This window comes from Pinus tabuliformis, chromosome J (genome assembly GCF_031772625.1).
Source record: "Pinus tabuliformis cultivar Carrire ecotype Pingquan chromosome J, CPIR1, whole genome shotgun sequence".
Lineage (NCBI taxonomy): Eukaryota > Viridiplantae > Streptophyta > Pinopsida > Pinales > Pinaceae > Pinus > Pinus tabuliformis.
The window spans coordinates 76,136,768-76,164,526 of NC_142295.1; the positions used below are offsets into that span (position 1 = coordinate 76,136,768).

At 38.2% G+C, this 27,759-nt stretch overlaps 1 protein-coding gene across 4 annotated transcripts in view; it reads left to right on the top strand.

Moving 5' to 3' along the window:
• The window catches only part of LOC149225587 (uncharacterized), a 204,347-nt gene that overhangs the window by 151,338 nt on the left and 25,250 nt on the right, over positions 1-27,759 (top strand). For all 4 annotated transcript variants that reach the window (XM_089377174.1, XM_089377173.1, XM_089377175.1 and 1 more), the window contains 4 exons: positions 16,599-16,726; positions 18,518-18,614; positions 19,106-19,183; positions 19,352-19,577. In XM_089377174.1, the coding sequence (XP_089233300.1) occupies positions 16,599-16,726; positions 18,518-18,614; positions 19,106-19,183; positions 19,352-19,577 (529 nt within the window). The remainder of the gene's footprint in view (positions 1-16,598; positions 16,727-18,517; positions 18,615-19,105; positions 19,184-19,351; positions 19,578-27,759) is intronic.

Consider the following 27,759-nt stretch of genomic DNA (forward strand, 5'->3'; position numbering starts at 1 on the left):
TGATTCCAATCTGGGCCTTCTTTTTCCAACTTGGGTGTTTGACATATACTTTCTCCTTAATGAAGAAAATGTCATAGCCTTGTTTTGAAGCTGAGATACAAAGAGTAGGTTCATCCCCAATCCTGGCACATGCAGCACATTGGTTGCTCGAAGCCGATCCCCTGTTTTTGTTTGAAAGACTACAGTACCTCTTCCTGCAAGGGTACACTTTGCCTTATTTCCCATGGTGATTTGAAAATTCATCCTTTCTTCTTGATAATTTGAAAAACATTCTCGTATTCCTGTCAAATGCCAGGAAGCTCCACTATCTATATACCAAACCTCAAAGGAGGCAGAACTCGCTAGGCAAACAACTTCTTCTTCCAGTCTGGAAGCTAACATAGAGTAATCGTGATCCAAGTTCTTCGTGCTCTCTTCTTTCTTTGGAAATCTACGTGAGTCTCTCTAAATTGATGTGTCGGCAGCATACTCCCGACTCATAGCAGATTCTTCTATCATGTTGCCCAATCTCCACTCTGATACCATGTGAAAATCTCTAATACGAAATTCTACTGCAGCAACTGATTTATTTCACCTACTTATTTCTCAAAATAAGTTATTTAAGGAAAACCCTTCAGTAAATATTAAAATAAATTAATATTTATTTTGCAGAAGTAATTTGCTTCAGTATTCAGAAGAATAACTTGATAATGTATGATAAAAAAAATCAAGTAGGTGAAGTAGATTCAGATTTGTTGTAGTAGGGATTCCTTCAGTGTAAGAATTTTTGCTTGGTATTGGAGTTCATGAGTTTGCAGAGGCAGAGGGACTGATGCATAGCCTCAGCACAGTGCTTGAAGGGCGCAGTGTCTGTCGGGGCAGAAATCTGCTAGAAAAGAACGAAGACACATAGAAGGGGAATTTTCTCCTTAGAGAACTTTCCACTTGAAAGTTTCACTTGCTGAGCAGCTGAGTAGTGCTAAGCAATGATTAGAGGAGTCAATTCAATAGTTGGGTGAGATGGAATCGCATGGGCTCAGAGATTAGGACAGTTTGGACGGAGCCTCCAACTATGTCATATGGAGACCAGAATCTCAGTTGTTCTGGAGTAATATGATCTTGAGGCCTACGTCAAAAGTGTTGTAGTTGTTCCTGTTGACAATGATCAAAAGGAGAAGTACAAGGCCGAGCAGGGGAAGGCAAAGAGGCTTATTCTCGATGGAGTTCGAGATCATGTGGTCTCACACTTGCAGGGCAAGGATACAACTCGGGAGATGTGGGAAGCCTTGTCTCTGTATGAAGGCTCTTCCGAACAGCAGAAGATGTATTTAGAGCAAAAGTTGCAACGGACTTTGATGTAGAAAGGAGAAGGGGTGAATCTCTATCTTCAACGTCTTTAGAACACTAGAGACCTGCTTGCTGCAATGGGTCCACTTAGCCAACCGTGATGGTGAGAAAAGCCCTGAATGGAGTCTCGGATGAATGGCAAGTCTCCGTCCAAAGCATATTGGGCAGGGAAAGACTACCTTCATGGGAGGAGATGTGGGTAGCTCTTCAATAGGAAGAATTAAGGAGGGACCTAGTTAAGGTCAACCTCAATGGCAGCAGTGGGAGTAGCACGAAGACCAAGGAGGAGGAGGAGAACGCAACTCTAGCATCGAAGGGACAACAGAAGCCGAAGCAGAAGAAGTACATTTCGAAGGTGAAATGTTTTAGATGTGGCGAGATGGATCACTTTGCATCTCAGTGTCCTTTGAAGCAAAAGGATAAGGACGAAAAGCATGATCCAAAGGTTGCAACCGCGAAGATAGACAAGGAAGAGTATGCCATGAGTGCCCATGCATCTCTAGGAGGGAGATGGGGTGATATTGAGTTGTAGTCAAAAGGACTACATGTGGGCATGATCCTTGACGAGTCCACCTCTTGGATCAAATCCTTGCTACGAGAGCCCAAGATTCAGCAGTAGCGAGATAAACTTAGTGTCAGATGATGTAGTTGAGTGTTTGGAGGACAGATGCGGTAGCTTGGGACCAGAGACCGATTAGCGCAGAGCAAGGTTGGTAGCAATGCAGAAGTCAACAGTAGTGCAGAAGTCAGCAACAGCGCAGAAGATTTAGAGGGTCAACAACTGTTAGATTCCAACATTCATTGTATTATGTTGAACATAGTTAAGTAAAGCTAATTTTGGATGTTTTTCAGTTGCTTCTCTCAACAACTGAGTTGCAGTACAGATGTAGTGATAGTAGTGGTAGTGCTAGCAGCATAGCAAGATGCAGCATTTAAGAGGGAGCTATAGTACAGATGCACCAGCGGCAGTGGCATTGTCATGGGCAGTAGTACAATAGCAGCAACATCACAGTGTTGGTGGCAGCAACAGTGCAGAAAGGGGGTGCTTCAGAAACAGAGCAACATGCAGGTGGACATTGTTGTTAGAGCACTTTCCTCGCTAAGAGGGAGTGTTAGTTTTTGGTAGCATTGGAAGTGCTCTAGCCTTGAAAATTGGTGGAGAGGCTAAGGCACATGAGTTCTAAAGAACCTAGAAACTATTTGGTGAAATTCCACCCAGATTGTATTTTATTAAAATAATTAATATTTTTAATGAAGTTCCTACGTCTAGACTTAGGCAAATTCAAATATTAATGGGTATTAATCAAAATATGGGTGAGAATGATCTAGAAAGAGAATCAAGTCATGTTTTAATCTTAGTCGTTGATTAGAGACTTAATCTCGGTTGTTGAAGACTCAACAGGAAAAGTATAAAATGGAGGCTTGGGGTTCATTTGGAAACACACACGGAGAGAACGAATTGATCTGGAGTTCAATTTCTGGGGCTATGAAGCTAAGAAATTCGAACTAAGTGATCATTCAGCAGCAGAGGGGCAATGAGAATCCGAGAGAAGGACATTCCATAGAATACTGACAGAGAGATGGAGAGAGCTTGCATTGGCAGCGTAGTAGCTGAGAGAGCTGACGCTGGGCCTGTCTGAGCCCACGCAGCCTTGACGTAGAGCCAGAAGGGTTGCGCAGAGGAGAAAGTTGCCTATCACACAAAAGTCAGAACTACCGGAACAACCGGGATAGTTGACACAAAGGGTAGAAAAGGTGACGCAAGGTTGACGCAGGGCCAGCACAGAAGTAGTCGGGGTTAGCCAGTGTTGTTGCCGGAATTCTGCCTAGTGAAGTGAGGTAAAACTCGCTCAAATTTTCCACCAGTATTTTCTCTGTAAATGATTACTAGATGAGCATCCTAGATTTGCATTCAGGTATTTCTCCTGCATAATAATAAACCCTCAGAACTGTTGCACCAGTTTTCCCGCATTGGGTTTTTCCGGGGACTATTGTGTCCAAAAATAAGTGTGTCCTATGTATCTTGTTCTTTGCTCTGTTTTATGTTTCATGAGATCAAACGTTTAATTAGTGTACGCTGCAGAGGTAATTTTTTTCAGTATTCAGAAGAATAACTTGATAATGTATAATAAAAAAAAATCAAGTAGGTGAAGTAGATTCAGATTTGCTGCAGTAGGGGTTCCTTCAGTGTAGGAATTTTCACATGTTGCAGTGCCTGTACAATCTGGGCGGCGACATTTTTTGGCGTCGTTGTCGCGGACCAATTTATTGGACCTTGGCTTTACGACAGTCTCCATAATCTTGTAAATCTTTTCATTCATTATTCCATCAACGCCACAACATATTTTGGCACCTATCTCTCATCTTTGTTCATCTTCACATCACCTTATCATTTTTTCTCTCACTAATCTTCTCATCTTGTTCATTCTCGCATTTAGCACTTGGACATTTAGTTTGGTTTTCTGTTTAGGTGGCGACTCCACTCACTCATCCATGCACTATAACGTACTCTAGAAGGAATCATGTTTAACCCCGCTCCCGATCATGAAAAGGTTCTAAGAGCTCGGTTAAACAAGTTACACTCCAGAGATTGTTTAAATTTTATCAGACAGGAATCTCTCCTTGATCTCCATTTGCATTTTATGAATCCCCATGAATCAAAACATCATGGGTGACTACTATGGTCCTTGCAATTTCACCAACATCTAGGGGTATCCGCACGATTTGTCAAATGAGTCAACTATGAACAGATTGCCAATCTTTGAGGGGAATAATGCTATCAACGCTGAAGAACATATAAAGAAGTTTACTTCGTTCCTCCATAGATATGCTCATTCTACGAACTATAATTATGAAGATGTCAAGATGAAACTATTTGTCTTATCATTGGAGGGTAATGCAATTGACTTGTTTCATGACAAGGTTGATAATGCTTTCAATTCTCTAAGGTCCCTCCTTGATGCTTTTCGAGACAAATGCGGAGATAAGAGGGAGGGGAAGTACTTGGTAAAATAATTCAATACCATCAAGAAGAAAGAAAATGAAACAGTGGTAGAATTTAACCAAAGGTTCAACAAATTATTGAGGGACATGACTCAAGATTACAAGCCTCCTGAAAAACTGTCTTGGAAACATATCTCGAGGCTTACCATGTAGAAGTTCACTATGAGATAAGGTGAGCTCACCCTGCCACTTTAGCTGCTGCCCAAAATACAGTTGAAGAGTTAGAAAAAGATAAAAAGGCTTCAGGTAAATCTGAGATCCCTGGTTACAAAAAAACTCTGGTCAAAATCAAAGAAGATTCAGAACAGTCAAAGAATTAACCAAATTGGTTAGGGATATGGAAATTAAACATGCCAAGCAGATAAGTGACATGCATAATAAGTTAATACAAATGGAAAGGAATACCAGGATGCAAACACAAAGTATGTCTTCCTGAAACAATAATAATTAGTGGCCAAAAAGGGAATTCCTCAAATGATCAAAGGCCTCCTACACCGCTTGAGTCTACCAACGTAGTTGATGAGTTTGTTCCTTTCTGCGGACCTTGTGACAATTTTCATGAAGAAATTACATGTGCTTTGGCTAGAAGGATTTTAGAAGAAAGTAGATATCAACGAAGTAATAATGCAAGTCAAGGTGAATCAAGTGAAAGCCCATGCGCCAATATGATTTCTTCAACCTTTGCAATAAACACCTTCGATGAAGAAAAGGGCCCCATTACTTAGGCATATGGTGATAAACCAACTCAAGAACAAGTTCTAGAACTTGCAAAGAGTAAGGGATACACATATCAAAGAAAGGGTAAAGGTCAAAGTCAGAACAAGCAGGTTCTCACCAAAAGATACAAATCTGGTTTGAACATGGATTGGGTCGCATGAATAAATAATATTAAGATGTTTGTCCCTGTACTTGAATTTTTAAAGATTCCATCTCAAAGGGCATCTTGTTTCAAGGCTTTGGGTATGCTTCAACAAGAAAATGACGGAATTAATCATCAGGACGAGGAAATTAAATTAAAGGATTTCAATTGTTATATGACTAATGAAAATCATGAATCGTTCTTTATTATTTTGGACATCAATGGCAGATTACTTCACAACTGCATGCTAGATTCTAGTGCATCTCAGAATGTTATGACCAAGAAGGTCATGGAGCAATTAAACTTAAGAATTTCTAGACCATATCATAACATTTGTTCGATGGACTCTAGAAAGGTTGAAGTCCTTGGTGTGGTTAAAGATTTACAGGTTGCCTTAGCAGATTATCCATACAAGATCGTCACCATGGACATTGCAGTCATTGATGCGCCAGATGTATGGGGGATGCTTCTCTCCCGGCAGTTTGCAGCTGATTTAGGTGGATGCATTCAGATGGATTTATCTTATGCTACTATTCCAGCAGCAGCAGGTGGCATGGTCAGGTTGTACAGAGAAGTAGAGAGAAGATACCACATTGAAGTTCCAAAGAAGTTGGAAAATGGTGAACAGGTTGTGCCACAAGAACATTCGCCTCATTTTGAATCAGAGATATGTCACTTTTTCCACCACCATCCCCTTTGCCAAGCAGAAAAAGAAGGTTTCAAATTGACAAAGATATGCAACACAATGATGAGCAGTCACACCGACCTAAGAGGATCAAACTTTAATAAGGGGCATCTGAAAAGCAGCCAAGTGATCTACCAGTCAGCGGAAAAATGCCCGAGATTGTTCCTCACCAATGATATTTGATGCCATGGGCATCGTTTTGTATAGTATCTCTAACCCTTTTCCCTTTATTTCATGTCATTAGGTAGTTTATTTCACGAATTTATATTATGTCTTTTATATTTCAATTTGTTAAAGTAGATTTTCTATTCTAGTGGTATTTTCTATGAATGCATGATGATTTCGATGTTGAATGGATATCTATTTGATGGATTTTTGTTTCTTTGGATGCAGGATTCTAGGATTCTCACGTTACTTCTTTGAAGCAACGTGTCCCCATATGGAGCCAGATGTTGCACTCGAATTATCAAAGTTTCAGGGATGTGGAAGTACCAATTTTTTCAACAAGGATCGGATTACATATCAGCAATCCATGTGTCATGGTCATCCCATTCTACAAGTTATATATTGTAAATCTTAGTAAAACCTTGAGTCTATGTAACAACCTAGGTAAGCTTATAATTTGATGACAAATTCCATCCTAGGAGGTTTTTTAACTTTACTGATTACCTGTGTTTCTCAACACGGCTAGTCAAAAGAGTTTTTTCCCTCCAGCTTAAACCCCCAAAGCTAAGGTGAAATTTATTGTCAGATTTTTAGGTGAGTCCTAGTGTTTTAGTCGAGTTTGATGTAAAAGTGGTTTGAGATTAATTTAAGCTAATTGGCTTTATTATTTTATTACAAATCACTTGGTTTACTAGATCATATTGAGTCGCAGATGGGTTGTGTGTCTTGAGGATCTAAGTCTAATGTGTATTCCCTCTTTGATTCTTATAAATGTAAAACCTTATGTATTAGAGGGTTGGAAAAATATTAAATCCCTTATGTGTAAATTAATTAATTTTTCTGGTAAAATAAAATTAAATCCTTAGCCAGAAAATTAATTAATTAAAGTCATATTTAAATTGTCTTAGGAAAATAAATTTTTCAAATGGAAAAAATTCGTGGGTCTTAAAAGAGTCAATATTTAAAGGTCCTCCACCAAGGGAATATTGTATATTTCAAGAAAAATTGGACCCTTGGACCTTGGTGGTTAAGTCAAAGTCAAATTTTTGCGAAAAATAGCTCTAAATAATTAATTTTGAGATAATTAAAATGGAATTAAATGATAAATATGAAAATTCCTCAAAAAAAAATAAAAAAAAATCAAGGGTCTAGATTAAAAAATATTAAAGTGTTTATCAACGATCAAGATCATTTTGACAAGGATCAAAGAAACTAGCCGTTATTTTTCCATTTGGAGGATTCATCTATAGATTAGAGAGTCAGTTGAGTCTCTAGTCATATTGATCTTTGGCTAGAATTGCTGCTAAAGCATTTTGTAAACTATTGTCCCACTGGAAACTATTTTTTCTACTATAATAAAAGACTTTGGGGTGCAACTCGAGGTGTTCTTGTCGTTGATCTGTGGTATGTATTGACTACGAGCTTCCTATGTGGTGCTTTATATTGTTATTTTGAGATAATACATAGTGTGTGCAGCTACTCAATCCTTGGTCTCCAAATTCACAAACTATGGGCAAAGGTTACTTTGCTTGGATCTCTAGTTTTTATATGGTGGATTGAATCTTCGCTTGGGCTATAGTGAGCATTAATTTTTCTGAAGCATTTTAGCCATTCTTTCAAGGAAAAAATATCATAAAAATTATTTTCTCAAAATCCATTTGAAAACCCATGTATATTTTGTAAATTTAAATTTGTAAATTATTTTTCTAATTTGGGTTGGGGTTTTAGTTTTATTTTTGTATATATTGGGGTTTGGGTGTTTTGATTTTCATTTTTTCACGTTAGATCGAGAAACCAAGTGGGAAAAAAGCTAGATCTAGGCCCTTGAGGGTAAGATCTAGTCTCTTGGAAATTTTTGCAAGTTTCCGACGGAAAAAATTCTAAAAAAATCAAAGGAGTTGAAGCATAAATTTTTTTAGCAAGGATTTCAACATTTTTGGGACTTCTAGGCCCGGATTTGCCTTCCTAGGCCTCAACGTCAGCCTTCCTCCCCTTAGCGCCTTAGTTTAGGGCCAAGTTTTGGCCTTATTGTGGGGTTTTGAGGCTTCGGCCTCCCTCCTCCCTTCCTTCTCAGCCTTCAATCTCCTCCGTGAGGCCTCCTCATCCCTTCGTCCCCTCTCGGCCCTCCTTCCAGCCTTTGCCCTCCGCCCTCGGCCTCCTATCCTCCTCTCTCCCTCAGCCCTCCTCCCTCTCTTTCCCTAAGCCGCAGCCCTCTAAGGGTTTGCAACTCCCTCTCCTTGGCCTTTAAGCCATAGGCCATAGGCCTTAGGCCTTGCCCTAGGCCTCCATACCCTTCTCATCCCCAATGCTTGCCTCATTAGCTATGAAACAGGATTCGCTGGAAATGGCCTGCGTGTTTGAATCCCACGAATTGGACACGATTCGTTGGGGATTCAAATCCCAGAATGGGACACGTACGAATCCCATACGTGTCCTGTTAGGACACAACGTGTCTCGATTTTGGGATTCGAATCCCAAAAAAATGAAACCCGCGGGCATAAAAAGGCGTTGTTCTTTCAGTCATTTACCATTTCTCTCTTTCAGTTTTGCATACATTGAGCTGTGGGCAAGGAGCTAAGGGTGTGGAGCGTTTGGCAAGGAGATTCAAGCAACAGGTAAGTACATTTCATCTCTATATTTTTGCATTTCTATTACGGCAGTTTGTATATGAATTTTTTTTACAAATTTGTGCATGTTTCATTTTTTTTTTTTACAGTATTCATGGCTCAATCAAGGGCAGCAGTTAGGGGGCAAAGGAAGGGGAAGAATGTCTCCATTGGAGATGCCCCTCCTCCCCCAATATCATCAGAGTCTACTGCAAGTAATATTGAGGGAAGAGGAGGACCTAAAGACAGCATTGAGAAATATCCCTTGTGGAAATATGTCACAAGAGAGGATGGGACAAGCACCAAGGGGAAGAGGGGAGGCAATGTGCAATGGAGGTGCAACTTTTGCCACATTCCTTTTAAAAGCACATATTACTGTGTGAAAGCCCATTTGTTGGCTTTACCAGGTTGTGAAATTGAAGCTTGTAAAGCTGTTCCTTTACAAAAGAGGAAAGAAATGGAAAAGGAGTTCACTGTTGGTATGGAAAATGTGGCTGCAAAATCAAGAAAAACCAAGAATGAAGACCCCCTTCCATTTTTGAGGAAAGGCACCATCAAATTTCCATTTGAGAGTTCTATTGGGGGACAAGCAGCAAAAAGAAGAGCAATTACACTTGGTCCAATGGACAAGATTTTTCAAAACGAGAAACGGGAAGAGATTGATCTCACCATTGCCTTCTTTTTCTATCAAAACTAAATATCATATGTTGCACGCTCACCTCTATTTATTGAGATGTGTCGAGCTCTAACTCATGGGTCTCCATCATGGTATGTGCCTCCTGGTTCAGAGAAGCTTAGAACCACATTGTTGACGAAGGCAAAAAAAGAGGTGAAAAAATGCTTGAACCTATTAAAGTATCATGGCCAACATCTGGGGTTAGCATTGTTTCTGATGGATGGACAGATCCAGCACGACACCCAATCATCAACTTCATGGTGTCTTCCTTGAATGGTCCAGTTTTCTTGAAAGCAGTGGATACACTTGGAGAATACAAGGATGCACAATTTATGGGTGAGTTATTTATTAAAGTTATTGAATATGTAGGTGTTGATTCTTGAGTGCAAATCATTACAGATAATGCACCTGTTTGCAAGGCTGCTAGCATGATTGTGGAAGCTAAATATTCAGAAGTGTTTTGGACACCTTGCATTGTCCATTCATTGAACTTAGCACTGAAATCCATTGCTTCTGATGTGCTTTGGATTGGTAACATTATTGAGGATGCACGACATATCCGTAACTTTGTGCAAAATCATACAAATGCCCTCACTATCTACAAGGAGTACAACAATCTATCATTGTTGAAGATTGTTGATACATGGTTTGCCTCTTCATTCATGATGTTGAAGAGGTTGAGGGAGGTCAAGACCGCTCTTGGGGCCATGGTTATTTCTGAGTTTTGGTCTTTTTGGAGAAAGACAGATCAAGTAGCCTCTAAAAGAGTGAAGGACACAGTGCTAGATGATGCTTGGTGGGAGAGGGTAGATCTAATTATTCAGATCATGGACCCTATCATTTCTTTGCTTCGATTTGCAGATACAGACAAACCCATCCTAGGAGAGGTTTATGAGGGATGGGATTCCATGATTGAGTCTGTGAGGAGCATTATTCTACAGAGTGAGTGCCCTGAGTATGAGACATCACCAGAGGCCTTCTGTGGTACTATACAGGATATTCTTGTCAGCAGATGGGACAAGAATTGCACACCTTTACATTGTTTGGCTCACTCATTGAACCCAAAATACTACAGCCATGAGTGGTTGAATGGTGGACCTTCCCGCAGATTCCCTCTTCACATGGATGGTGAAATCTCACAGGGGAGGAAAGATGCATTCAGGCGGGTTTTCCAGGATAGAGCATCCCTTGATGAGGTGGAGGATGCCTTTGCAGAGTTTTCCATTGGCACTGGTCGATTTGCAGGATATGATGTGATTAGAGACAGGGGGGCTAAGAAGCCCTATTCTTGGTGGGCAAATCATGGGGCAACAAGCCCTCCTCTTCAGCAGTTAGCCATGAGGCTCCTCTCTCAGGTGACTTCATCCTCTTGTTGCGAGAGGAATTGGAGCACATATGGGAATTTGTATAGTGTGAAGAAGAGTGGGCTTGAGCAGTCCAGGGCAGAGACAATGGTGTATGTGCACACCAACCTTCATCTTATTTACAGGCAGAGGGAAGAGTGGTTGAGGGGAAAGACAAAGATGTGGGATGTCTTTCCTGATGATATGGGTCTGGACAGCAGTGTTGAGTTGGCATTGGCCAACATGGATCTCAATGATCCAGTGCTAGAGCCTGTTAGATTTGATGACGGTGATATTTTCGAGGGGTCATCCTCCACACCAGTAGATGCAGAGGTGACTATGGATACAGGGGAGGAGGAGAATGCAGAGGAAAGTAGTGGTGACCATGATGATGACATTGATGATTCTGATGATGACTATGAGGATTGTTGACTCATGAGTCATGGGCTACCTATTGCCTTGAGGCTTGTATACTTGTAGTTGTTTTATATTTTCTATTTCTATTTGCCATTGCACTACCTATGTAACACATTTTTATTTGATGACTTAATGAGAAAACTACAGTTGTCAGTTGTAAGGCTCTTAATCATTTAACCAGAAATGTAAAACTTTAAAACATAATATGTGTTTTCTTCAAATCTGTTTGCAGCTTAAATGACTTATCCAACATTCATATAACTGAATTACTCAGTTTGGTATGGAGTACCTACCTGTATTCCGGCGGTTGATGATGCCTCAAACTGTTCCTGTTTCCCACTTCTGTTACCAAAAAACTAAAACCACCCAACCAAACTGAGCATAAACTCGATACTCAGTCCAGTAAGCTTCTCAATTGAAGCAGACTGTTCCCCCGTGCCCAGAAACCTCAGAACAAGCAAGGCTCGGTTGTTCCTAATGATAAACTGTGTACAAATTGTCCTCCTATTTCTTCCCCTAGTCTTCAGCTTCGACCTCTCCTTATGTACTGTTCCTTGGCGGTGGTCGCTTCCTCCACCTGCAACCCACCGCTTCTCCTTATGGTGACACCCTTCCCATATCACGTGATATATATACTTCTTTTAAAGGTATATTGATTTTTTTGGTTTAATATCATTTTTGTTTGTTTTTAATATAAAGGTTTAAGTTCATATTAAATACTTTATCTTTAATTTATTTTTATTATTTTATTAATTTATTAATATTTATAGTTAATTTAGTATATAAATACTAGTGCGGTGCATGCGATACATGCATACGTAGTTATTATATGCATGCATCGTATGCATGATAATATTCTTGTGTTCTCTATATTATAGATAGGTCGTTACATCAATGTCTTTATCTTACTATCTTGTAATTGTAAGTTATCTTTCATTTATGAATCATGATTTATCATTTTATGTGACATGTATTTGAATTTTGTATGTACTATGCATGCTAATTGCTATAATGTTACTATTACTAACTTACTTTGTAAATAGTAAAACTAACATCTAGATGATCTATGTTTGAAATCAATGAATTCCTATCATTAATGAGAATTTGTGTAAGAAATATCTAATCTTAATATATATATATATATATATATATATAACGAATCCTACGTGTCCTGTTCTAGGGGGTCAACGTGTCTGAATCCGACTCTCGAATCCCCGTATCCTATGAATCCCGAATCCCCGTGTCAGGTGACTTAGCTCATTAGGCATAGCGTTGGCCCTTTGAGGCCATATTCTTCATCTGTCTGCCCCGATCTATCATCCTACCCCATTTATCCAGGCAAATTTGCCTCATTTAGCCTTGTTTTCCAATTCTTGGCCTCTTTTGCCCCAAAATTGACATGAATCCCTACGCTGAATTTTTAGAACTAAATACTTGACATTATTGCAGGATTAAGGTCTCAAAACTTTTGTTTTTCAAGCGACAAAGTAATCCCAAAGTTTCAACGATTTTCAATGATGGGATCTTCGAGGCCTTGAGCCTAGGGTTTGGCCTCTAAACCCTTGTTTTCTGAAGTTTTATTACAACAAGCAAATTTCTAGTAATTAGACCTTAAAATCACAAACTAAATGTTCAAAGTCATTTAAAATTGTAAAATCTTCATTTTCACAAATTTTGGCCTCTTGAGTATTTGAGTTTTGGCTCAGATCTAACATTTAAACTTGCTGGATTTTTCTGCATAACTAAAATTTTCTTAATCAAATACTTAATAAGGGCCAAAAGCTAAAATTTTCTATTTTTGGAAATATTGGGTATTTATTTTTGGCTTGATTAGTTTGTTGATCTATGGTTAACTCACTGTTGTAATAAACATATCAGATCTTAAAATTGTTGAGTCAAACTCTTTAAAAACCCTAAAATTGAAATTTTCAAGTTCTAGTGTATTTTGTTATTTTTAGGCATATAGGTTATCTATTTTTGGCAGTTTATTTTGCTGATTTGTCTTTACTTACTACTATAAATCAAGAAATCAAATCTGAAATTTTACTGAATACATCATCTTAAAATGATCTAAACAAGTTGAATTACATTTGTTGGTCATTAGAATTTCAGTGTTTTATGTATTGGGCACGTTTCATCATTTGAAATGGTTTATGCACTATGGTTACAACATTGATAAGATTTTAATTTTCTAAAGTAGTTTTGCTGGTATAAATTGTCATAACTCTGTGATCAACATCTTGATTGACTATTTTTAGCATTTGGCATTTTGGGTTACTTGGTATTTTGTGGAATATTGTTGAAATTTACATTTGTATCTCTAAGCATTTTATCTTGTCTAAAGATTGCAATTTACTATTGTTAAGTACGCCTAGAAAGATTCTAATTAAGTACTTGAACAACTTAAGAAAATCTTAACTCAAGATAACTCTCACTCATAATTTCTTGCCTAAGCATACCAGGTTTAGATTGAATTAATAATTGACCTCCTAGTGTAAGCTAGGTTGATAGAGACATAGGACAACCCTTCTTATCTAGCTTGAGGAGCCTCGGCAACTCTTCGGTGGTTAACATGGTGACTTTGCAGTTGTCAGAGCCAAAGTCTCTGCAGCACCAGAGACATCGCGTGGTAGGATCACAACAGAAGATATCGTTAATGAAGCCTTAGCCTGCTTCCTGTTGGCCTCCTTCCCACAACCTACCTTGGAGCCCAGCTTCAAAATAATTAAAGGAAGGTTACATCTAGATTAGGCATTTAACTAAAAATAACCAAGATTTCTGCATCACACATAGGTCATAGGTTTGCATATCATTCAGGTTAGTCAATCATCTTAAGCAACGGGTGTCTATCTGATCATTTGGTTCCAATTTATAAGAAGCAAGAATTTATGACTTCATTTAGGCACTAGGCCACTCATCGGTGTCTTCCAAGTAAGTTGGTTCTCAACTTGCTTTGCTGCACTTCATTCCATAGGGACTACCCCCCATAGCCTGTTGTTGGGAAACAACTAGAACAGAGTGGGCGGGGATCAAAGTGACAGCCCCCGTCCTAAGCATTGTCGTGGTCCCTGTACAATCCAGGCAACAACAAGACCACTAGGAGAAAAAAATTCTCCTATATACACTACCCACAGGTGGTGGGTAACAGGGATGAATTTGGAAGGAATTTTTCAGAGGCATAACAAAATATATATATATATATATAAAATAATAATAATAAAATCAGTCTGACAGGCACGAACTTCGAGGGCATTTATTGCTTATTTGTGGCATGATTTTTGGGGCAAAAAAGTGTTGAATATGGCACAAGATTCAAGGCAATGAAAGTATGGGTAGTGGCACGAATTTCAAAGAGAGCAGAAGTTTCTAGAAGCTGACCCAAATTGCAAGGAGGGAGATAACTACTCTTGTGTTGTAATTAATGTTGTGAATTTCTCTGAGTAAAGCAAATAAAATCCTCTTCCTATTGGTTTTCCCTTTGAGGCTTTTCTAGGGTCTGATTGACAAAAAATTCAGTGTCTCTAAATTTGTCAATGCTTGAGAAATTATCAGCTGAAAATAAAAAGTAGTGGTAGCTTCTAGTGTTTCAATTGCAATTTATATTCAAGTTAAATGAACATGGGGTTTGGGCATTAAACTTGATGGACGAAACAAATAGAAACTGGATGGGACTACAAGACCTAAACTTTCTATATTATAATGGGATCTAATTGGATGAAGGGAGGAGTTTTTACTGTTGTCCTGCTGGCTTAAATGAAAAAACTGCAATGTAATGTTAACTAAACCAGCCTAAAGTACACTAAAACTGAACGGAATGTAACAAAGAAATAAAGGAGATTAGTGTACGAAAAATATGTTGTCCAGAAAAATAATTTATTCTATAAATTGGTACTTGGTTAGACAAGTTTTTGAACAAATTTGCTGGTTGTCCTATTTAACAGGACTGCAAATCTGTAAGTACAGTTTTCTAATAGCAAGCAAAAGACTCAATACAAGCCCTGATAAACACACACGCCTTGATAACTTAGTCAGCACTAAAACCAATGTATTTTGTGATACACAACCTTATTAAACAAATTACAATTGTACCCATGAGCTTGCTTACTAAATGCAACACAAGCTTCCTCTTGCAGAAGATGCAGATTGCATCATCATTGACTAGTTCAATCTAAACAACACCCTTGAAAATGTTAACAATATCTCTGCAACTTAGATTTATAGACTTCTCATATGCTAAAACATGATTTTAGACAAAAATAAAAGATTAGCAGTCGCAATAATCTACCATTCACCACAACAAAAAATCACTAGTGTTGCATGACTCGTACTTGTATAAGACTCGTTTGGCTATTGACTTGGTGACTCGTATAAGAATCAGGGACAACCTGTATAAGACTCAACAAAATACAGATCTCAAAAAATAAAAATAAAAAAAATGAAATTTGTTGAAGGAAGTCCATGCCGGGTCCAGGGACGGATCTTATACAGGTCCTTGTGAGTTTAATACGAGTCTTATGGGATTCAATTGGTCAACATGAGTCTTATGCAAGTCAGCACGGGTAAGGATCTTATATGTGGGTTCTATGCGAGTGACCTGTTTCGGCATATGACTCGTCAAGACCTGTGAGTCTTGAAGGGTCTTATAAAGGTCATGCTTCACTAAAAATCACACAAAGATATGCAGAAAGGCCCACTCTTCCTTGATGATGTTTCAGGGAAATCTGGGTTAGAATTTCTTTTATTTTGCACCACAACTAGATTCATCTTCAAGATAGAATGATGTCAACCCAAATTTACCTGAAACATTATCAAACATATCTTACTCTGGAAATTGGAAATCACAGAAGGCCAACTCTCGTTAACTGAAAAAACTGCAACACATACAATTGAGTTACACTCATCAACCTTTACCTTATTCATGTTGCAAACCCAAGTGGAAATGGCATCTGCAGATCAGATCCTCACATCCCTTGGTTGGAGAAACGTCATCTTTATGCATGCATCCAAGCGGGATTTTGTGATGAAGTAGTGGAACGTCATGAGTCATGGGATATTCTTTGGGATGCCATTTTAAACTTCTACCTCCACACCATCCATCATAACATGCCAGTCCATCTTCTAGGCAACTGTCCCATGAATGATGATGAATGCAAGGCTATGCATAGGCATCTGCATTTTTCCCTCACCAATAACCCGCCCTTCATCCAATGCACACAAAGGGAGTACTGGCTTTTTGTTGCAAGGAGACATGACCTGCTTTTAGCCTTCCAGATTTCTCCTAAAACCCTTTATTGCACTCTCCACCATAGGGAATCCACCCTTCCACATGATTTTGACTAAATTAAATCAAATTAAATGGTCCTAAATTTTTGTGTATTTCTGTTGCCATGTTTGGCTATATCTTCCTTTTCGTTTGCAATTGTCTTAAAATCTGATACTGTGCATTGGTGAACATTTTTCTTTAGTTTCTTAGTTTTTGGCCTTCTTGTTGGTACCTGACACTTGTCCATATCAACAGAATGGCAACTGGTCTGTTCCAGAGATAGTGGATGAGGAGCCTGAGATCCCAATGTGGAATCCTGTTCTTTTCAAAATGCCGACTGGGGAGCTGCTTATCTTCTACAAGATTGGTCCAGAGGTGCAGAAGTAAGCTTCTTAGCCTCATATAGTGTAGAACTTTGAAAACAAATGCTCAAAAACTTAGCATTCATATTCACTCTGAAATAATTTTGTCTACATGAATGACATGTAATATACTCTGTGACTAGCAGCATTTGGGCATGTGTTCTTATCCATGCTTACGTGCTCAGATTTCATTTATTTTTTGGATTACTTGGGACTTAAAGCATAACTTCTATGGACATGTATTGTTATATTTCTTCCTTTTAGCCTGTAAACTAAAATTGTATGTGTTCTTGATCATTTTACATTAGTAGCCTAATATGTATATAAGCACAATTTAATTTGTAGTTATCTTTATGACATAAAATTCCAGCTTAACTAGCCCTTCAGGTCCACAAAGTTTGTTTTGTTATGAATGCCATGTTACCTCTAAATTTCCTAGACAATCATATACAATAACTCAGATCTTATATTAGTGTATTTATCTATCTATTTTTGTAATATGAAAAGATATGTACTTTAAACCAGTGTTCCAAATATTGGCAATATATCGCAGTTCTCTCAGCACAGTGATATCATCACTTAAAAATAAAAATAAAAAAATTGAATATATCAGCAAACAGCGAGAAATTGGAAAAATATTGGCTGTCAGCAGATTTTTGAATTTTTTTTCTCAGTTTGAACTTTGAAGAGAGGAAGCAGGGGATTGCAAACAAAGGGGTTATTGACTGTTGCATTTTCCCATAAAGGGCTAGAGGGAGGGGGTTGATTCAGATGTTTAAAAAGTTGAAAAAAATTGCATTTTTTATATTTTTTAAGTTTGCCAATAACTTCTGTGATGTTTCAGAATTCAGGCTTCTATGATTCATAATGATAAATAATGACTCTTCCGGATTAATCACAACAATGTTTTTGGGGCCAACTTTTTGAATCCTCAACTGTGGTTCATCATCAGGACATGATGATAAGCTTCTTTCTGAAACCTTGGCAATATATTTGCCAATTTACAACACTTTTAAACCTCTATATCTTTTGTTTTGATATGTTTTTAATGATTTAAAAACAAGATCAGGTATGACTTTTGGCTTCTAGAATTTGTGTTTTCTAGGTATAAAAACATATCTATGAGAAAGAGAAAATGATATCCTTAGGAAAATATGTTGTGAAAGAAATGTTGCACCTCTTTGCAGCTTAGTTATTGTAACTTTGGGAAGATTCTGAAGATCTATCTTGAAACTTTAGGAATGTTTTTCCACCAAACAGGTACAGCGTGTACTGAATGCCCTTTTACAAGTAAACCTAGTATCCAGGCATGCACAATCTTCAGTGCAGTGTAGATGCCCTGCAATCACTAGAGGAACACACAGAAGTCAACTGCAAGACCTTAGTCACAAAGGAGGAAGAAGGCAACAGAATCAATTAACAGGCATATCCGTTCGGGATATACCAATATATAATTGAAGGAGCATTTGACGAGGGGGGAAGGATTGTAATCCTAGACTTAGTAGTCTGATTGGTTGGGCTCCTCTCTAGAACTGTAAGATGGATTGAATTATTTATCTGCAAACAACAAACTTCAGTGAACAAAAGCAGGTTGTTAGGCTGCAAAGTTGAATGCGTAGTAATTATTTCAGCACTTTCGTGTCTGACTTTCTAGTCTATTTTATTTGCATTTCGTTTTTCCTTGAGTAATTTTATCATCGAGGTTATAGCTACTGGTTCCTCTGCTCTTGGAAGCATAATTTATTCACAGAGATTCAAGTTGGCCAATTTTAAAGGTTTTTGCTTTTAATCTAGCTGCTACCTTTTGTACAGGTGGAGTGGTTTTATGAAAAGATCGCTAGATATGGGAAAAACATGGTCAGAACGAGAGCAACTTCCTCCTGGGATTTTAGGTCCTATTAAGAATAAGGTACTTTTCCCCTTGACACAACACATACGTTTTTTGAGAGACTATGCATTGTGAATAAGAAGCTCCAAGGATTCAAGTCTGCAGACTTTTTCCTAATCTTTTTTCCATAAGCACTTGATGTTATCAAGGAAAGAGGCTTACAAAAATATCTCATATCCTGTATTTGAAGTCATTGTCCGCAGATGCTTTTCTAATCAGAATTTCTTCTTCTAGAAAAATGACTCGTTTCTGATGGGGGAAGGTGATTTTTCTATTGTGGGATTACTTTTCTTGCATGCACTGTTGATTGTGAAATATTCTAAAATCTTGTTGGCAGTTTTATGTCTTCATATGTCTTCATGGTAGCCTCAAGCTGATTCAGTGGACTGTTTAATTGATCATGTAGGGCTAGCCACAATGTCAACATGAGGGCCTTGTTGGTGGAGCACTTTTCTGATATTTTATTTACTTACATATTGTGTCTAATTTATAGTAATAGTTTTAACTTCCAGCCTTTACTCCTTAATAATGGACATCTTTTATGCGGCACATCTGTGGAGAGTTGGAATTCTTGGGGTGCATGGATGGAGGTTGGTGTGCTTTAAGTCTGTATCTCTAGTTTAATATATTTAAGAATCATATGGTATTGCTGCAGAAAATACACTGAGGTTCTTTTGATTTGTAGGTTCGTTTTTTTTAAATAAAATGTTAGTCAGACTTTTTCTACAATATGAAAATTACAACTTTATGTCTGACAGATAACCACTGATAAAGGCTATACATGGACAAAGCATGGACCTATATTTGTACCTGATGAGCCTATGGGTGTTATTCAGCCAGTTCCATATGAGACAGCAAGTGGCAGCATAAGGGTACTACTGCGGTCAACTGAGCAAATAGGAAGGATTTGTATGGCTGAATCAAAAGATAAAGGCTACACATGGGGTGCTGCAGCACCAACAGAACTTCCAAATCCAAATTCTGGTATAAAAAACATTTCAAGATAGACATATAATGAATTCTGGCATCATAGACATCTCTATCGTAGAAGATGGGCATAGTCATCTCCTAACCTTGAGATCCAGTGTATGGGCAATGTAGAATAATCGATTCTCTGAAACTCGTCCCTTATTTGTTTAATTGATTGATAGTTGGTTTGTTCAAGAATTAGGGGTGAGTTTATTCAAGAAACAAAATTAGGGGTAAGTTTGGGGATAAGGCTAGAAGGCTTTGGGCATAATTATGTGTGCACACTTTTTAAATTCTATTAAATATATAATATTAACCAAGTACAAAGTAAAAATTGAAATTTGTGTTCATGTCCACTAAAGACCAAAAATAGGGGTGCAAAATCCCCCCTAAATGAGATGAAATGAAAGGAAAGATGAGTACAACGGTATAAGATGAGATGAAAGGAAAGATGAGTACAACAGCATGAGATGAAATGACATAAACATAGGTGTACAAGTAAGCTATCAAGAAGGAAAATCCTAGAAAGTAAAGAAGAGCCACTAAAGAAGCATGGTTTAAAGTTTAAACAAAGTTCGATAGATAGATAGCTCTTATGAAACCATCCACAAAGCCAAATGGCTTGATGGAGCAAAAAAGTCCACATTTTGAATGAACTTAAAGCTAAAGATTGTAGTAAAAGGGTTTTTGTCATGGGGCTTATTGATGTAGAAAACCACATTCTAAAACCTATCCAACAAGAAAATATCACAACTCCAAGATGTCCCAAATGATTTGCTTCAACCTTCTAGAAGCACTTTATTTTATTATTTTATTTCCATTCTAGAAGATTCTCCTCTTTAAGTGACCTTTATTTTATTTTACTTAAGTCACTTTTCACCTTCTGTCCTTTTCCTTCAATTAAGCATTTTTCCTTTTTTTTTAATTTAATTAGGGGCTAATTAAATTCACTTTTAATCTAAGAAAATGGTAAATTTGCCTCTGTGATCTCTCCGGCCACTGAAAGTCACTTTTCACCATCCCATCATGTAGATCACTTCGTTCCAGTTCCAACAAGCTATTACACTAAGGTGTTTTATCAAATACTCCTCCCAAAATGACACCTTAAGCGTATTTAATTAAGGTATGCTCAATAATAACCCCGTTTATGGGAATTGTCAGAATGCAACGGAACCAAGAATAAGTTGTGTGGAATTCACCCTGATGATGAATTATGCCAAGCAAACTCCGTCGGACCCCATAAGACTCCTCCAAAACCCTCTAGGCCCATTGATAAGGAAATCTCTCTCCTGTGACCAAGTTGTCACCAACCCTAGAAATCCATCCTAGTTGCATCATAAGGGAAACTAAAAATGGGGACATTACAAATCCTCCTACCCCAAGATTGTTTTCCCTCAAGCAGTTTGCATGTATCCACTCTAGAAGCATGTGTACACTGATACGAATATCCCATACGAACCATTAGGTCACATCATGCCTTAATGTTAACCAAACATGAATGGATCCCTCAATTCCTAGATCCCAAACCAATCTTTGACTCATCCTGCCATCAATAGATCCACCTGGATCCCAATGCCACCATGGCCAATCATCATCGCCCAAGCCTAAGGGCTCCTGCTGTGTTGTGCCCCTAGCTAAGAATATCCTCCCAAGAATTGTCCCATCAATAGAATACCAACTCATAATCTCCCGCCAATCCATCCCGTCAAATGTATCAAATGTGAACACTTGCACATGGAACAAGCCCACTATGCCAATGTTGCTCGATGATCAACTCATGATCTAAGTCACAGGACACGTCCTCCAGGGTCCCGTGTCCCGTATTTTACGTACTGGACACGAAAACGGCCCTAATACGTGTCGAATACGGTTTTTATTGTGTCCTGGAAAGTGGAAAACGTATTCGCCAGTTTTCGTCGTGTCCTGCATTTGGAAAACACGTATTTCGTTGGTAGAAAACGTGGCCCTAAAGTTTTTCGACAGGTTGAATACGTACCCCTCAAAAAAATGTAATATAAAGCCTAGCTGCCCGAATCATAGGTAAATAAGGCCCAACTTCCACAGAAAACCTAATACCTCAACCACCACCAGTGAATGCCTCAGGGTACTAACAAGTCACATGCCAACTATTGTCCCTTGAGATGTACCTACTCTAACAAGGACAAATGTTAGGATTTAGGAAATCCTCCGACACTGCTTTAGACATTCAGGCCAGCTCTCAGGTCTTGGGGGCTACACACTCAACAAATCGGATATCGTCTTGGAATGCAAAGGTAGGTTCAAGAAGATGCATCGTGGTAGCTTCAAAAAACTAAAAAAGGCTTGGGAGTGACCAACAGGCCAAAACAACATGGGGATTCAATAGATTTTAGCCATAGAAGTGATATTTTAAACCACAAGCACCATTATTTAATTCTGCATGATAAACAACTCAGGGAAAATGGATTTGCCACTAAGGGAGCGTTGTTTATAAGCTTTTTCCCATAACTACAAACTCCAGGAAGTAGATTTATTGGCCATTTAAACTAGATCCAATGAATCTCATTGAACACCCATGATGCAAATCAACACAATAAATGCAACAACAATAGTTGGGGGCTTTTATTTTAAAAGTGCAGCATAGCTATAACCTGATTTACAAACAAACAAAAAAACCTTCATTCTAACTTGTAACAGAAATGACACCCAAGCATTGGGCTGATTTAGCCCTATCCTGGGTTTTTCTTATTACCCATTACATCAACAATGTTCTCAGGAAGAAACAAAATGGCCTTGGGAAAGTTAATTCACCTCTATCCCATTGAAATTTCAGTCTATGGCAATTAATGCAAAACCAAAATTTCATCTCTTACTAGATGTTTCCCAGATCTGATTCCTATGAACTTTCAGCCTTGGGGTTGATATGAAATATTAATTTGCATCAGAAAACAACAAATAATATTTCACTTCACAAATTAATATGGATAAAAAACTATATTTCGGTATATATATATATTTTTATTAAATATATATAAAACGTGTCCCCCGTGTCCTGTTTCCAGGTCATTGCGTTTCGTATTGAATACTCGTATTTACATGTCCTCCGTGTCTCGTGTCCCCCGTGTCCTGTTTCCAGGTCATTGCGTTTCGTATTGAATACTCGTATTTATGTGTCCTCCGTGTCTCGTCTCCTCGTGTCATGTGACTTAGCTCATGATGCTTCACCTGATCAACCAATAAAATCCATCTCGAAGATTTCACCCCTCCCTCCAATGGACAGAGGTGGGCTAATAGTGTTGCAGGCCCTATCTATGTACTCCTGAAGAAGGATGCTCTATGTCTCCAAAGTATACTCCTCTTGTTGCCTCGCTAGGAACTACAGCCATCCCTCAACACTAGACAGCTTGGTCCCTGACTCAGCGCACACCATACTAAGCCCCTCAATTTTATTGTTTTGTTGTAAGACAGTGCCTCGTACTGTATGGATCTTTTGCTTCAATGCCATAAGGTTGGTACTTAAATGCCCAATCTTCTCCTAGTAGTTACTGTCTAAAAGTACTGCAACCTTGCTAGCTGCCACTGCATCTCTTTGCACCTCATCAATGCGTGGACCCAAAGATGGATGCTCAACCACCTCCACCATGTCTCCAACTCGAACCTTCAACTAGCTCTCTATAGATGGCTCAGCATTCACACTGCATATCATCCTCATTTGACTCATGCTCCTCTATGTGCTTTTCATGTTGGATCACTAGTAGCTTATCTCACAAATCTCCCTGAATGCCTTCTTCTTGGTCTTCTTCACATATGGGGTCAATCTGTTGCTCATCCCCTTAATCCATTAAACATGGATGCTTAGGTGGCTTGCTATCATCACCACCATATGATTGTTCATGCCCTTTAAAGGTATTCTCGTGAAAATCATTGGACTCAACTATAGAAGAAGAATCCTCATCAGAATGATCAAAAGGAATCTCTTCTATCATATCCCCCAAGCATTAGTGTTTGGGCTCCTAAGGTTCTTTGCAGATGAAGCAAAGACCTCTCCTCCTTAATTCATTCTTGCTGCATGTTTGGACCTTTGCTTCTTTGTCATCTCTAACTTGCATCCTCCTTGGTTTTTTCTTGTCAGCTTCCTTCTAAGTAGTTTTGTGTTTTGCTCAACCAACCTTTCGGCTAGTTCGTAAGCACCAGGTGATACATCCTGTTCTTTCCTCCAAATGGCCAACAATCTAGACTGTAGCATCCTGCAAATGGCATCATGGTTACCCATAACTCCAACCATGATTTCTAAAATCTTGAGCCTCTTCCCAAAGGTAGTATCCAAAGTGTCATGTAGTCCTTGAAGATCTCCTTCAATTAGCTAGAAAACTTCCCCCATAATATCATCATTGTAAGGGAGCATAGGTGAAGTTATTCTGATAATCTCACTGAGATAGGAGGCAACTATAAGTCTAACCCCTTCACAAGGCTGCTCCAAGAATCTTTGTTGGATCAAGGAAAGCATTGTTGGTTTGAGTGCCTAGTTTAGAACCCTCAAATCTGATTGGCTCACCTTAGAAGGTGTTGTTGTCGCACAAAGTGTCTAGGCACCGCGACAACGCTCAGAGTAAGGGTTGTCACTCTTGATCCTTACTCCGTTTAGACTCTCTCCTAGGCAAGTCAAGGGGGGTAGTCCCTAAGGTAAATGGATGAGAAAGCCTGTGGAACACGGGCTCTAGAAGATTTTAATGATGGACAATTTTGACGAATGTAGAATAAGTCTCGATCAATTAAAATAGATGGATTAAAATAAGACACAATTACAAGATATAAATGACTACAGACCAGTGCCTTTAATTTGAATTAACCATAGACTAAGTGATAACAAGTCATCCAGAGAAAACTTATAGATGTGGCAAATCGACGATCATGAATAGTTAATGTAAATGCCCAAAACTGCAATATGCAAGAGGTTCTAGATTTAAAATAATTTTCAATTAATGGCCCATATCTAGAATAATTAATTTTCCCCAACAATCAATATGATTTAAAACGTTTATCGCACTTGACAAAGAAAATGCATTTAATCACCAAATAACACTAAGGAACTTCAAATTTTAATTTTAATTATTCCTTGGCAATAACTTCAATGTGATAAATAAATAAGTCGAACTGAATCAAAGGGTTAAATTTCGAATTTTTAATGGGCCATAGGCCACATTAAAAATTTAATGTTTAAGCACAAATCCCTTTATTTATCTTAACTCCTTAGTCACAAAAAAAAATATATATATATATATATTTTAGAATTTTTAATTTTTTATGATTTTTAATGTTTAGAAATTCTAATTTTTTTCTTTTTTATTTATATTCAAAATCATAAAAATAAAAAATTTCTAAAACTAAAAAAAAATCATAAAAATAAAAAAATTCTAAAAAAATAAAATAAAAAAGGGGGTGTACTACTATGGGTCGTTGACACGTAGTGGTCAACATCTAGCTCTACTTGGGGACACGTTGTTGCACTGGAGGAATGTGAGAATCCAGAATCTGCATCCACGCAACACACAACTTAACATAAGTAGCATCCATCCAAAAAATCATCATATAACGTTAAGCACAGGAAAGATATAAGCTCTTCATTTATTAACTATAACATGAAAAATAAATCTAATCCTAAAACAGAAATGAAATGTTGAAATGACAAGGTGTAGGGTTAGAAATACAATACAAAGGATGCCCCATGGCATCAGATGCATTCAATATAGTGCATACTGAGCATTTGTCTGCTTTCAGGCAAATTTGTTGGTTGTTTCTCAGATGTGCCATGTCCAATCCTGCACACGGTAGGACTTCTTCCTATCCGAAAATCAAGCTGCTCGCGGCCATCTGATGCATCAAATTGCTTTCTCATTCTCTTTCTCTTGCGTCTTTTCTTTGTGGCATGATGTATCACTGATGATGTGGAACAATCTGCTTCAAAACTCTCAGATGAAGTATGTAAGATATGCATGACATGTCTTTCTTCATTCTGCATTTGATTCTTATCAATTTCTGTTTTATTCGGGTCACCTTCAATTAGCCACTTTTCAATGGAACAAATGACCTCCTCATAATAAGATGGGGCTTGCTGTAGCAGATAAGGAGGCTTATGATCTATTGACGTTTCCTTGTTTCTTCCCTCTGACTGATGCTGAAGTTTTTGTACCTGTATTGTTATGGCATCCATCTGGGTAGAGTGTTCAACCTTCATAGCACTGACTTCCTTGTCATGGTTTTCCTCCATGGTCAATAACTTATTCTGAAGACATATCTGACCAACTTCCATATTTTGTATTACTTTGTCATTATCTGCTTTTATGGTCATCAAGCAATGTTGCATAGAGTTTATCTCTTTCCTCTGATTTTCTTATATGATAGCTCACTGATTATTATAATCGAATCTCATGATGGTCATTTCTTCGTCCATAGTTGACAATTTGTTCTGAATCGAACTTATTTCTTCTTGATAACTTGTTTCCATGGCAATCACGTGATTTGAATGATTAAATTCCATGATCGTCATATTTTCCTCTAGGGCTAATAACTTGCTTTGCATAGAATTAATTTCCCTGCCCTGTCATGATTAGCTTTCATGGTTACGATTTCCTTAGCATGCTGACTCTGCATGTTGGTCCTCATATCCTCCATATTCTGAGCACACTTTTCTACTACGGTGGTTACGTGATCGGAGTGTTTAATTTTCATGATTTCCATCTCCTCATCACGTTTTTCCAATTGAGTGTACAAAGTTCTCATATCCTTGACGTAATCAATTATAAATTTTTCTTGATTAAGCTCCATATTTTTTACCAGTTGTGTTTGACTGAATTGCATGTCTTTAACCAACTGCTTTAGTTCTTCTATAAGATGCTTATCATTCTCCCTTTCACTGTCGACACTGATTTGATAACTTGTTCCTGCTTTTCCACTATCATGGATTCGTCCTGCAACGGTACAAGTGGATGGCACATTCTGATATGGAGAATTGTCTTGAAATCTTTCATTGACAGCTGGATCCTTTACAAGATCACTCTCATTCTGTTGCATAATTTTAGGGGCACAAGGCGAGCTACCTTGATTACCATATCTATCTGTAAAAGCATTGATGATGTCTTGTAAAGAAGCGAAAGAATCTTCAGGACAATTATTAAACCAATTCAAAGCATCACCCTCTAAAGAAAAGGCAAATAGACACATTTTGACATCTTCATGTTTATATTGGGGAGAACTACAATATTTGATTATTGTATGAGTAAACCTGCATAGATGCTTTCTAATAGCCACTGAATCACCACCCGAGAACAAAGGCAATTTATGAATGGCCTCTTCCGGCATATCATGGAAAAAATCAGTAAAATGACACGGGGTAAACGAATCATCCATGATGACTTGCTTGAAGGGATAAGGAGGGACCAAATGGATGCTAGAGAGAGACCCCTGCTCAAGAAAATCAAGAGATCCACAAGAAGCGAGCTTCTAGTAGAAATTCTTGTAAGAAATGAAAGAAGTGGAGTCGCCACTTGAACATGAATCTAGCTCTAGGATCCAAAAGGCAAAAACAACTAGATATAAGGGAGGGCTTCTTGTCTGAGAAATAATAAATGAAAGAAGTGGAGTCGCCACCCAAACAAGAAACGAACCAAAATGTCCAGGTGCTAAAAGTGCAGATGAAACGATTAATGAGATGACGAAATATGAAGCGATGAAGAGATCAAATGACGCCAAAAAATGTTGTGCCGCTTGACCGGCTAATGAATGGCGGAAAAGAAAAACGATGTCAAAGAAACCAAGGATAGAAAAAAACTCTATTGCCGGCAACGGCGCCAAAAAATGTTGTCGTTGTCGGCTAAAATGAATGATACAAAGATGAAAGATGAATGTCGAAAAGCCAAGGCCCAATAAATCGGTGCCCCACAACGGCGCCAAATAATATTGTCACACAAAGTGTCTAGGCACCACAACAACGCTCAGAGTAAGGGTTGTTACTTTTGATTCTTACTCACTCTGTTTAGACTCTCTCCTAGGCAAGTCAAGGGGGGTAGTCCCTAAGGTAAATGGATGAGAAAGCCTGTGGAACACGGGCTTTGGGAGATTTTAATGATGGACAACTTAGACGAATGTAGAATAAGTCTCGGTCAATTAAAATAGATGGATTAAAATAAGACACAATTACAAGATATAAATGACTACAGAC